General features: G+C 39.7%; 1 protein-coding gene across 1 annotated transcript in view; it reads left to right on the top strand.

The window, feature by feature from the left end:
• The window catches only part of EXD1 (exonuclease 3'-5' domain containing 1), a 39,280-nt gene that overhangs the window by 1,595 nt on the left and 24,650 nt on the right, over positions 1–13,035 (top strand). The window contains exons 2-6 of the mRNA XM_019935313.3: positions 1,476–1,661; positions 5,000–5,068; positions 7,969–8,026; positions 8,297–8,424; positions 12,060–12,118. Coding sequence (XP_019790872.1) covers positions 1,529–1,661; positions 5,000–5,068; positions 7,969–8,026; positions 8,297–8,424; positions 12,060–12,118 — 447 coding nt within the window. The 5' untranslated portion in view covers positions 1,476–1,528. The remainder of the gene's footprint in view (positions 1–1,475; positions 1,662–4,999; positions 5,069–7,968; positions 8,027–8,296; positions 8,425–12,059; positions 12,119–13,035) is intronic.

Below are 13,035 nucleotides of genomic sequence, written 5' to 3'. Positions count from 1 at the left end.
TTGCTAGACCTTAAAATATTAAAGTGTAAGTTATTTATCTGGTTAAAAATGCTATGTAACGTCTCACCTCTTCCTAGTCAAATTGGGCCTTAGTTATTTAGTCAGTGTTTTATAGTTAAACTAAATTGCAAAATTCACTGGTTGACTATTCCAAGTGGGGCAAAGGCAAGCCATTTTTAAATTTAACCACTGTGGAGGAACACTTAGCTGAGCTTCTAAATACAAAGACATCCGAATAACAGGATTGTTCTAAAAGATACTTAGAGAAAAGGATTCATCTTTTTTTTTTATCTTTTAATTTACAGTATTACACTGAGGATTATAAGAGTGTCTACTATGAATGATAGCTATTTCTGCAAGATAAAGTTTTTTCTTTGTACATTTCTGCATTGTTATCCTTTTTATAAGCATGCATCATTTTTACAAAAACAGTTGAATTTTACAAAACCAGTGTGTGGCATGTGTCAGTTAATCTGTCAGGCTGCACATGACTGGTGACATTACAGCAGCCCAGTCCCTGAGCTGTGGCCAGGGTCGGGTGGAATGGCCCTCGCAGTGACATGGCAGCTGGATTGGTAATGCGTAAATTGTGATAGTTCTAAGTCACTTATTCTTTGGTTGGTTACAGTGTGAAACTCTGGAAATGTGATTAACCTAGAAGAGGCTTCATCTAGAAGAGGTTAGATCCCAGACGTTTCTGGGTAAACAGTTTATTGCAATGTGTTGGCAGGTGTTTGCCAGTATCATTTTTTTTCATTTGTTCTTTTAGTTTTTTTGGTTGCTGTTAAAATGATGTATGCATGTGCTATTAAAAAGCCTCTAAATGTTCTTCTTTTCTTTTTTTTTTTTTTTAAATGTTCTTCTTATTCCATTTAGCTAAGGAAGGAAAAGTGACATTAGGCCATTTTATAGACAAAGACGTCAAACCCACCTTGCCTGAAGTCTTTTTTTTTTTTTAAGAAGATTTGGGGGTAGGAGTTTATTAATTAATTTATTTTTGCTGTGTTGGGTCTTCGTTTCTGTGTGAGGGCTTTCTCTGGTTGTGGCATGCGGGGTCCACTCTTCATCGTGGTGCGCAGGCCTCTCACTGTTGTGGCCTCTCTTGTTGCGGAGCACAGGCTCCAGACGCGCAGGCTCAGTAGTTGTGGCTCACGGGCCCAGTTGCTCCGCGGCATGTGGGATCCTCCCAGACCAGGGCTCGAACCCGTGTCCCCTGCATTGGCAGGCAGATTCTCAACCATTCTCAAGGGCGCCACCAGGGAAGCCCTTGCCTGAAGTCATAACTTTTTAGTTTCCCATGTATAAATTAGAGTTGGTGCTTGCAATGATATTTTTCTCATTATCATTCTAAAAAGATGAACAGAATTGAATTTCTCTAATATTTTAATTTTTCTTATCCCAGGTATGGGGAAAGGAAAAATAACCTCATTTTCCCCAAAATATTTAAAAAATCATAGATCTCTTTTATTTTCAAGGGTTTGGATACTTAAAGAAGATTATTTGAAGACTCCTTCTGGAATCAAATAGCATGGATCCCACCAGTGACTACCATTTCCTCAATCAGATTTTGTGGAGAAGAGTGAAACTCACATTGGTTTGTGGCATCTTTGAGGGAGTGCTCCAGCATGTGGACCCTAACAAGATTGTTGTCCTGAAGAAAGGTCTCATTTTATTTCTCATAATCTCCTGCCTTTTAGGAGACTAATAACTCAGTTTGGGTGATGGTTCTGCGCTCGCTTAGCAACTGGGAGAGTGGCATTATTCCTATTTTAGGGAAAGGGTGGGAGGAGGATTAGAATGCTGTTTTCCCTAACAGAGCAACATGGCTGCATATGCTGGCTTGTCCCCACTTCTATACGTTTATTGACATGATAGTGGAAATTTTCAATATAGAGAGTTTTTTTTAACTGGGTACTTCTTTTAATTTCTCTCCATATGCACCTTGAAATTAAAAATAACCACTGTATTAGAATTGCTTTTGGCTTCAACAGACAAATTCACAAAGACTGTAAGGGGTTAATTTTTCTCATGCAAAAAGAAGCCCAGAGGTAGACTACTGAGGAATAGTGCAGTGGCTGAAAGATGCCAGGAGGGATCAGGTGTCTTGTGCTCCTGCTCTGCCACCTCAGCGACCATGTGTTATCCTCCTGGTCACAAGGTAGCCTTTACACCTCCCAGTTTCAATTCCAATTCATTTTTAAAGGATAAAATTCAGGAACAGCCAGATGGAAGAGATTTATAGGGCAAGGTATGTGGGAAGGGGCTCAGAGTTTCTACCCTCTCTAGGCATGCCACCCTCTTAGTCTCCTCCATGTGCTCACCTTGAAGCCCCAATATATAGTTTTTATTCAGCTAGAATATTGACTTGTTAAGAGTAGTTGATTTCCTGGCACAGTAAATTTCAAGTTCACAGTTGAAACGTGTAAATGACATTTGAGAGATTAGTGTTACTGTTAAGCCATATTATGAGTTAAAATAGACTTTTGTAGCCGGGACTATACCCGGCTTTTGCAATATTAATTCATTTGGTAATCATTTACTGAGTTTTATATCCCAGGCACTGTGCTGGGTACCAGGGATATGGATAAGAATAACACGGTCTCTGTCCTCAAAAAACTTTGTCTAGTAAGGAGACAGGTAAACAAGTAGAAAGGTGTAATGCAGTGTGATACCCTGTGTGATAGAGGGACGCACAAGATGCTGTGGAAACACAGAATTTCAGCTAATTTAGATCTGAGAATGGTAGGGTTAGGACAGTGGGGGAGGCTTCCCAAAGGAGGAGTTGATGGTAGAACTGTTACACCTGCTTACTAATTTATGTACCATTTGGACAAAGCAGGGAGTGACATCACTATGACAGCAGCATGAAGGAAGGTTTGAAGTAGCAATAAACTAGAGACAAGGAGAATAGACAGGGAACTATTCAGACAATCAAGGGACCCAATAAAGAGGAAATGATGGGAGTCAGAGCTAAGGTTTGGCAAGGAATGGAGTAGAGAAGACAGATTCTAGAAATGCTTAGGAGTGAGGATAAGTAACCTAGTAATCAATTAGATCAGGGGTCCCCAATCCCCCGACCACAGACCGGTACTGGTCCATGGCCTGTTAGGAACCGGGCTGCACAGCAGGAGGTGAATGGCAGGCGAGCGAGCAAAGCTTCATCAGTATTTACAGCCGCTCCCCATCACTTGCACTGCCTGAGCTCCACCTCCTGTCAGCATTATGGTGAGTTGTGTAATTATTTCATTATATATTACAATGTCATAGTAATAGAAATAAAGTGCACAATAAATGTAATGTGCTTGAATCATCCCGAAACCATCCCCCCACCCCAGTCCATGGAAAAATTGTCTTCCACGAAACCGGTCCCTGGTGCCAAAAAGGTTGGGGACTGCTGAATTAGATAGTCAAAGAGCCTCCTACATTTATAACTCAGATTATGTGTATAATACTGTTATTAATTGATAGAAATGGGAAGAGGAACAGGTTTGTTGGTTAGTGGGAGAAGATAATGATCAATTTGAAAAATAATGCAGTAAGTCTGCTATTAGTTGAAAATGAGAGTGGAGCTCAGAGAAATAATCCATACTGGAGAAATAATGTATGTCAGGACAACTAGGAAGTTGATGTGATCATTCAAGGAGAAGGAAGAAGCATGAAGAATATCACCCTAGGGATTATCAATGTGTAAGGGGCAAGCGGTGGTGGCAGAGACAGCTAAGGAGACTGGAAGGAGGAAATCAGGGAGACAGTGGAACACTGGTTACAAGATGCTTATTAAAATCATTGAGGCCTGGTTTTGAATCCTGACTCTGTCTTTTACTAGTAGTGTGACCTTGAGCAGGTTATTCAACCTTGCTGAGCCTCAAATTCCTCCATAATGGAGATAGTGAAATACCTATCTCATTATGTTACTGGATAGTCAAACACAGGCAAATAATTAGCAAGATGCCTGGTTTGGAGTGGGTGCTCAGTGTGGTGGCTTTAGATAATTAGTAGGAAAAGAAATAAACACTAAGAGTGTCCTGTAGGGCTTCCCTGGTGGGCAGTAGTTGAGAGTCCGCCTGCTGATGCAGGGGATACGGGTTCGTGCCGCGGTCCACGAAGATCCCATGTGCCGCAGAGCGGCTGGGCCTGTGAGCCATGGCCGCTGAGCCTGCGCGTCCGGAGCCTGTACTCCGCAATGGGAGAGGCCACAACAGTGAGAGGCCCGCGTACCGCGCAAAAAAAAAAAAAGAGAGAGAGAAAAAAAAAAGAGTGTCCTGTAAGCCAAAGAAGAAAGGAGAGAACAGTATTGTCAGTGGATGCATGGGAACCAAGTATAAGATTGTAAACTTTTTTGGGGATTTGACAAATAGGCAGTTGGTGATCTTTGACCTATGTAAGAATATGTTCAGTGGACTAGTGAAGGTAAAACTCATTTGTTTTGGATTGCTGAGAAATGTGGAAATATACAGCTGCTGTGAGCACTGCCATCTAGAAAAAATTGACACTGTATTGTAAACATGACAAATAAACTTCTCCCAACTCCCTTACCTACTCATAGAAGAGCCTATAATTGGGCCAGGAGTTGGATTGTTGTCTCTGACAATTAATAGCTCAAGCATGTAGAGTGACATGAAACAGGGTGTGGACTCTAGAAGTAGTCAGATGACTTGTTTTTTTCTGGAGTTAGGTGGAGTAAAAATCAGTAGAAATATAATAAGTAGATAATCCTTAGCCCCAAAGGCCTTAGAATATTTTTGGAAGAAGTTTAAATTCACTGTACTACTACTGCCCTTTTAGTGTATCTTGGACCATTCTGGTGTTCCCTCTGTTCTTTATACTACTTGTTTCAAGGTTATAGCTTTGTAATTTATTATTGACTTTTTATTCCTTGGGGAAGATAATTTAGGGATTTTTATAAAACTCAGATTTGGGCACTTTTGTGAGACATATTTTCTTATAGTTTTAGGGAATATTACTTTTTATCAACCAAATGAATTGTTTTCTATAACAGTGAAGAATGTGGAGACTGATCGAAGTGTCCCAGGAGTGAAGATGTTTTTTGGACACGAGATTGTGAATGGTGAGAACTTCATGTTCCCTAAATGCTGGTATTGGGATTTGCAGTAGCAATAAACTCATTGCTCTGCCTCATTTCAGTGTTTGGGGGTTGGAGGGAAAACTAAGATGTTATCTTGCATTTATGAACTCTTAAAGCTGGTATTTGGGAATTGTCCCTTATCTTACTGTTTCGGGAGGTACTATGAGCAGAACAGTCGTAGAGAATTTTAATCATGTTGGTTTTACAATGTGAGGACATCTGGTACTCAGTACTAGAGACTCAGCTCGCAGGCAGAGTTAGGAATCTGAACAGAAAGGAACTGTCGGACTTCCCTGGTGGCGCAGTGGTTAAGAATCCGCCTGCCAATGCAGGGGACATGGGTTTGATCCCTGGTCCGGGAAGATCCCACGTGCCATGGAGCAACTAAGCCCGTGCGCCACAACTACTGAGCCTGCGCTCTAGAGCCCGCAAGCCACAACTACTGAGCCCAGCCCTTGTGCCACAACAACTGAAGCCTGCAGTCCTAGAGCCCATGCACCTCAAGAAGAGAAGCCACCCCAGTGAGAAGCCTATGCACCTCAACGAAGAGTATCCCCCGCTCGCCACAACTAGGGAAAGCCCGTGCACGGCAACAAAGACCCAATGCAGCAAAAAAATAATTAATTAAATAAATAAATTTAAAAAAAAAAAGAAAGAAAGGAACTGTCTTGCTCAGCAAGCAAATTTAACACCAGACACTCACAGTACATTCACAGTCCCTTATTTGAAACCTTGGGGCCAAATGTTTCAGATCTCAGGCTAGTTCTGGATTTTTCAAAAAGCTAACAAAGGGTATATACTGGTTATATTACATAACACCTCAAGTGGGTCTGGTCAGCACTCCGTAATAAAACACATTTCTACAGAGAAACAGATGGATAATCATATTAAGTGGAATAAAATAGGACTGTAAATAGTATGTCAGTTCAGGTTTTGCTGCCGAAAGAGTTACAAAGAATTTTTGGTTTTCAGACCTTTGGGGATTTTGGAATTGTGGGAAGTAGCCCTGTTCTTTATTTCTGCCAGCTAAAACAATTTAGCAAGAATAGATACAATTGTTTGCCTGAAGGAAGAGCTATAGAAGCTCATCTGGTCAGTGTGCTTCAGACAAGCCAAATGGGGTAAGAGAAAAGGGTTAGGAACAAGAACTATTCTTTCTTTCAAGAACTCAAAAGCAAAAAGCCTTCCAAGGAGGAGTGAATATCAGTGTGGGGTGGAGGGGGGTGGCGGAACGGGTGAGCTGGGACCTCATAGAACTGTGCATTTCTTACCGTTGGGGCAGATATGAGGAAAGGAAAGGACTCCTGCCAATCAAGACCTACTTTAAAGCAGACAAGTCCAGCCAGCTTTTTTTTTTTTTTTTTTTTTTTTTTAGTATTTCTTTCTTTCTTTCTATGGCTACGTCAGGTCTTAGTTGTGGCATGCAGGATATTTTAGTTGTGGCATGCGTGATCTTTAGTTGCGGCATGTGGGATCTTTAGTTGAGGCCTGTGGGATCTAGTTCCCTGACCAGGGATCGAACCCAGGCCCCTCTGCTCTGGGAACGTGGAGTCTTAGCCACGGGACCACCAGGGAAGTCCCCAGCCAGCTTATATAACTGTCATTTCTTACTGAGTACGCTACTGTAAACACTCTTTGTCCCTTGAGCACCTTTTAAAAATGGCAGTGATGGTGGTGGAAGTAGAGCGATTGTTAATTGTGTGTTAACTGTTAGACTTTGCAGTAGAACAGAGCTCTGGACTGGAACAAAGCTAGGCTGTGGATGAGTTTGTAAAGAAAAATGAAGGAATTACTACTACTATTTCCTAACTCAGGAGAAGGCTGACCACTGACCAGCTTTGTGATCTGTACACATGGATTCATTTCTTCCTAAATTCATTCTCAGGACTTGGCCTTTGTTTATAATTTCTAGGCTCGAAGATGGCCTTCTTCTTCTTTCTTTGCCCTGTGGCTCAATCAGCCATAGAGGGTTCTCCCTGAAAAGCACCTTGAATAAGAATTATCAAGATAAAGGATAATAATTGATTAATCCGAGTTTTTAGTGAATTTTACTTTCTCTGACCCAGACTCAACACTTCTAGACAGTGTAGGAGAAAGAGACATTTGAAACATAGTTGCCCCTGAGAAACTTTTTCCATGAAAAGTACCTAAGGGTACTTAATTGAATCTTAGATGCCATTAATGACAATGTGCATTATTTCTTTTCCCACCCTAAGAAAGAAAAAGAAGCTGCCAATTAAACTATCATGTGCATTTACCGTAAATCATATCCAATTTCAGAGTTGTTTAAAATGTGCATCTTAGAATCAATGATATACAATATTTCCCTGTATTCCGTGAACTGTTAGTTTAAAAATAAATGGTTTCAGAGTCTCTGTGGAATGTTTCTCTCATATTTATTTTGTGATTTCCAGTCTAGCTTTTATTACCTTTCACATCACTGAACTGTTAATGCACCAGCCTGAGAAAGTGGAAGGGACAGTGTGAATGATTTGAGAGAAAACCCCCAAACAGTACATAGTGTGAAGGAAAATGCATTAGGATGGGAATAAATAGGAAAGAAAAGATATCTCTAGAACCATTCTGCATGACCACAGAGGTGTCCTGGAACATAAAGGGTAAAGTGGATATGTAGAGAGGTTCCTAATCCTGCTAAATGATCAAGGAAGCTATGTAGGGATGTAAGATTAGGGGTCTTCAGTACTTTGGATAGTCTTTTCTGCTCTATTTATTGCTGGCCGATGAAGGCTCTATGGACTAACATTTCATTCCCAATTACTGTCTGTGTTACATAATCAAACTGTGGGTGTGGAGGGGACAGAGGGATAGTTAACTGCTTTCAGATTGGAAGCCCTGTTGGAAGCCGTTTGGTTATTTTACAGTGGAACTACTGGATGAAGAAGAACAAGGTGCAGTAAGAGAAAAGGCATCTTCTGTTAGGTATGATGGAATGATTTTCTTAATTATGATGTTACCCAGATGTACACATTAGGGTAGAAAGCCTTAACTGTAATTCACTAGCTGTGTAATTCCTAACATGAGAAGAAATAGGTGGATGTTTCCTTCCATCTTTAGATGGTATCTTCAAATCAGTGTAAACAGTGGATGAATGGGTTCTCTATGAAAGATCCAGAGTCCTTACCACTGATGTGTGTATGGTGTTAACAACAAAGAACAAGCTCACCTAAGTGTTGTTTTTTGTAAGCATAGTCTAAATACAGAAAGAAACAGGATGGATACAATAAAAGATGAAGACCTAAATGTATATAAGCCTGCTTCTCCTGCCTCTGAGGCACCAACCACTTCTCTGCTAAATGACCTCAAGTACAGCCCATCAGGTGAGTACCAGGGCTCTGAATTTTCTAGGCTCTCTTGTGGTTCAGAACTCTTCAGAGTTGGTATAACCCCGAGTCAAGGTTCTATGTGGAATTCTCAGCTAGGCTATTGTTTCTAGGGTCCGAATTAAGATAAAATACCATGATTCATTTGTTTATTTAATATTTGAGTGCACACTATATGCCAGACATTGGGGATACCAAAGTTTGGTATCTCTACCTTCATCGAGTTATGGTGCAGGAAACACACTAAATAAGATAAATTAGTATACTATATAGTATGCTGGTGCCACATGTTAAGTAGAAAAAAACAGAAGAAAAAGAAGAAATGTGTGGAGAGGGTGGTTTTACAATTTTTGAGTGTCCAGGACAGGTCTCACTGAAATAGTGACATTTGAAGTAAAGGCTTGAAGGAAGTGAGGGACCAAGATGTATGAATATCTGGGGGGAATGGTTTTTAGGCATAAAAAATTAGCAGATGCAAAGGCCTGAGAGAGGAACATGCCATGATCTTGAAGGGACAGCAAGGAGATGAGTGTAGCTGGAGCAAGGAGAGCAGTAGGGGATGAAGTGGGGTGAGTGGATCATGGAAGACTTTGTAGATCATTGAAAGGACTTGGCTTTTACTCTGCAGTGAGACGAGAAGCCATTGGAGGTTGGTTGGTTGTTTTTTTCATTTCCCTAATGACTAAGGATGTTGAGGATTTTTTAATGTGCTTATTTGGCATCTGAATATCTTTGGTGAATGTCTATCCATATCTTTTGTTCATTTTCTTATTGGATTGTTCTCTTATTATTCAGTGTTGGGAGTTCTTTATATATTCTGGATACAAGTCTTTTCTCAAATATATGCTTTGCAAATATTTTCTCCAAGTCTGTGGTTTGTCTTTTCATTCTCTTAAAGCATCTCTTGAAGAGCAGACATTTAAAATTTTGATGGAGTACCATTTATCCATTTTCTTTCTTTTATGGATTGTGCTTTTGATGTCATATCTAAGTAACCTCTCCTAGCTCAGAGTCACAAAGATTTTCTCCTTTGTTTTCTTCTAGACATTTTAGGTTTTACATTTAGGTCTATGATCCACTTTTTTAAAATGTTTATATATACTTTTTTTAAACATCTTTATTGGAGTATAATTGCTTTAAAATGGTGTGTTAGTTTCTGCTTTATAACAAAGTGAATCAGCTATACATATATATATATCCCCGTATCTCCTCCCTCTTGCGTCTCCTTCCCTCCCATCTTCCCTATCCCACCCCTCTAGGTGGTCACAAAGCACTGAGCTGATTTCCCTGTGCTATGCGGCTGCTTCGCACTAGCTATCTGTTTTACATTTGGTAGTGTATATATGTCCATGCCACTCTCTCACTTCGTCCCAGCTTACCCTTCCCCCTCCCCGTGTCCTCAAGTCCATTCACGACATCTGCGTCTTTATTCCTGTATGATCCATTTTTAACTTTTGTATATGATGTGATATGGACAAGGTTTTTTTTTTCCATATGGACATCCAATTATTCCAGCACCGTTTATTGAAAAGTCTGTATTTTCTCCCTTCAGTTACCTTTGCACCTTTGTCAAAAATCAGTTTTCTATATGTATATAGGTTTATTTATTTATGGACACTCTATTCTGTTACATTGATCTAATTTTTCTATCTTTACACCAATACTAGACTGTTTTGTTTATTGTTGATTTATGATAGATCTTGAAAGCAGGTAGTATTAATTCTCCAACTTTGTTCTTTTTCAAAGTTGTTTCAGCTGTCCTTTGTTCTTTGCATTTCCCTATGAATTTTAGAATCAGCTTGTTAATTTCTACCAAAAAAGAAAAAACTCTGCTGGAATCTTTTTTGGGATTACAATGAATTGATAGATCAGTTTGGGGAATATTGACATCTTAACAGTATTGAGTATTCCATTCCATTAACCCAGTATACCTCTACATTTATTTAGATCTTTAATTTCTCAGTGTTTTGTAGTTCTCATTGTATGTCTTACACATCTTTTGCCATATTTATCCCTAAGTATTTCTATTTTTATACTATTATAGAAGGTTTTTGGGGTTTTTTGTTGTTGTTTTTTTGTGGTACGTGGGCCTCTCACTGTTGTGGCCTCTCCCGTTGCGGAGCATAGGCTCCGGTTGCGCAGGCCCAGCGGCCATGGCTCACGGACCCAGCCGCTCCGCGGCATGTGGGATCTTCCCGGACTGGGGCACAAACCCATGTCCCCTGCATCGGCAGGCAGACTCTCAACCACTGCGCCACCAGAGAAGCCCTAGAAGGTATTTTTTAAAACTTCTATTTTCCATTGGAGAGTTTTGAGCAGAAGAAGCAGTATCACTCTGGATACTGTATAGATGCTGAGAGGAGGGCCAACGTAAGAGCATGAATACCAGTTAGGAGGCTACTGAAATAATTTTGTTTAGTGGGTATGGTGGTTTGGACCCTTGTGGTGGCGATATGGTTGGTAGGAAGTGGTGGAATTCTGCATATATATTGAGGTGGAGCCAACACAATGTACTGACAGATTAGATGTGGTTGTGAAAGAAAAAGAGGAAACAAGGATGACTTCAGGGGTTTGGGCTTGAGCAGCCTGAAGTATGGGAAGGATTCTGGGTGGGAAAGGTTTTGGGGAGATGGTTAGGAGTTTAGTTTTGGTCAACCTAAGTTTGAGTGTAAGCTGAGAGATGAAGACAAAGATCTGAGGTGGAGATATAAATTCAAGATCTAGCCTATAAATGATATTTAAAGCCTTGAGACTAGATGAGATCACCAAGAGAGTAAGTATGGATAGAAAAAAGGAAGTGGCTTATGGACTATGTCCTGAGCCACTCCAGAGTTTTAAAGTTTGGGAGATGAAGAAGAACTATATGTTATGCTATACCTCTAATCTTTTAAATTACATAATTAGAAAAATAATTAATTTTCAGGATCCAGAGAATTCCAAACGTGTGGACATTGGTCCATCTCCAGGACTAATTTATTTTAAACTATTATTTTTTATTATGAATGTGCTTTTAGAAAATGCATGTCTTAAATACTGTATGATATCACTTATATGTGGAATCTAAAAAATACAACAAACTAGTGACTATAACAAAAAAGAAGCAGACTCACAGATACAGAGAACAGACTAGTGGTTCCCAGTGTGGGGGGGATATAGGGGTGGGGCAGTGGGAGTCACAAACTATTGGATATAAGATAGGCTACAAGGATGTATTGTACAATACCGGGGAATATGGCCAATATTTTCTAATAACTGTAAATGGAGAGTAACCTTCAAAAATTGTATTAACATTTTTTTAAAAGTACATGTCTTGAAGTATTCAAGACATAAACTTATGATGAAGGAAACATTACTGGATTATCAAAGGAAATGAGTAAATATTTTATTTTATAAGATATCATCAGTGGGGCTTTTGTTTATTCTCAACTGACAAATAGGATGCTAATAGTGTTCACTACGGGATGGGCTGATGCAGGTGATAATGAAATAGTTCTCAGTATTCTAGGCTTAGTCTCAGTAGTTCTAGACATTTGAGTTGCAAAGAGTAGGACTTTAGGATTATGGCTAAAATTAGTGGGAGGGCTATTCTATTGCCAAGGAAGATAAATATATATAATAATATTCTCCTGTAGAGGAAGAGGAAGTGACATACACAGTCATTGATCAGTTCCAGCAGAAATTTGGTGCTGCAGTAAGTATTGCCCTCAGTCATTCTCCGTATTGTCTGCAAATGGGTATCATGTCTATGTCGCATAAATTTCTCTCTTATTATAAGATCATTAGTGTTTTTCTTAATGAGTTAACAAAACATCCGAGAGCCGGCTATTTGCCAGGCATTGTTCTGAGGTCTGGGTTATAATAATAAGACAAAGTTCTAGCCCTGAAGGAGCTTATTTTAATGCAAGAAAATAAACACATAATTGTATATCAACTGGTGGTAAGTGCTATGAAAAAAAGTGTAGTATGGTGAATAGAATGACAGGGAGTTCCTATTTTATTTAGGGTAGACAGAGAAAACCTCTGTGAAGAGGTGACATTGGAACAGAGAGCTAAAAGAAGTAAGGGAGCTAACCATGTGGATATCTAGTAAAAAACTTAAAGAAGGCATAATTACAAGTGCAGAGGCCCTGAGGCTGAAGCACACTTGACTTGTGTGGAGGAACAGCAGGGAGGTCATTGTGGCAGGACCACAGTGAAAAAGAATGTTAGGGAATGGAAGGGGGCAGGAGGCAGGTCAGGTAGACATAAGGATTTTGAGTTCGACTTGAGTAAGATGGAGAGCCATTGGCAGTTTTAGAGGAGAGTCAAAAATTTTTTTACTTATATTTTTAAAAGACCAGTCTAGATGCTCTATTTAGGCAATTTCTCTATAATATTTTTTTAATTTGAGATATGGCAGTAACTAATTATTCAGCTAGGCTATGGTTCACAGTTAGACTTTAGGGAAGTCGTTAAGTTTTTTGTTTAGGAGCAAGCTTATGCTCGTGTATGCACAGATGTACTTTTTAAGAGAGGGTTAGCTTTCAGCAGATTCTTTGTTTTTCAAACAGCTTAATTGAGATATAATTCACATGCCATAAAATTTACCAATTTAAAATGTACACTTCA

Source organism: Tursiops truncatus, chromosome 2, assembly GCF_011762595.2.
Source record: "Tursiops truncatus isolate mTurTru1 chromosome 2, mTurTru1.mat.Y, whole genome shotgun sequence".
NCBI lineage: Eukaryota > Metazoa > Chordata > Mammalia > Artiodactyla > Delphinidae > Tursiops > Tursiops truncatus.
This window is presented reverse-complemented; position numbering and strand designations above follow the sequence as displayed.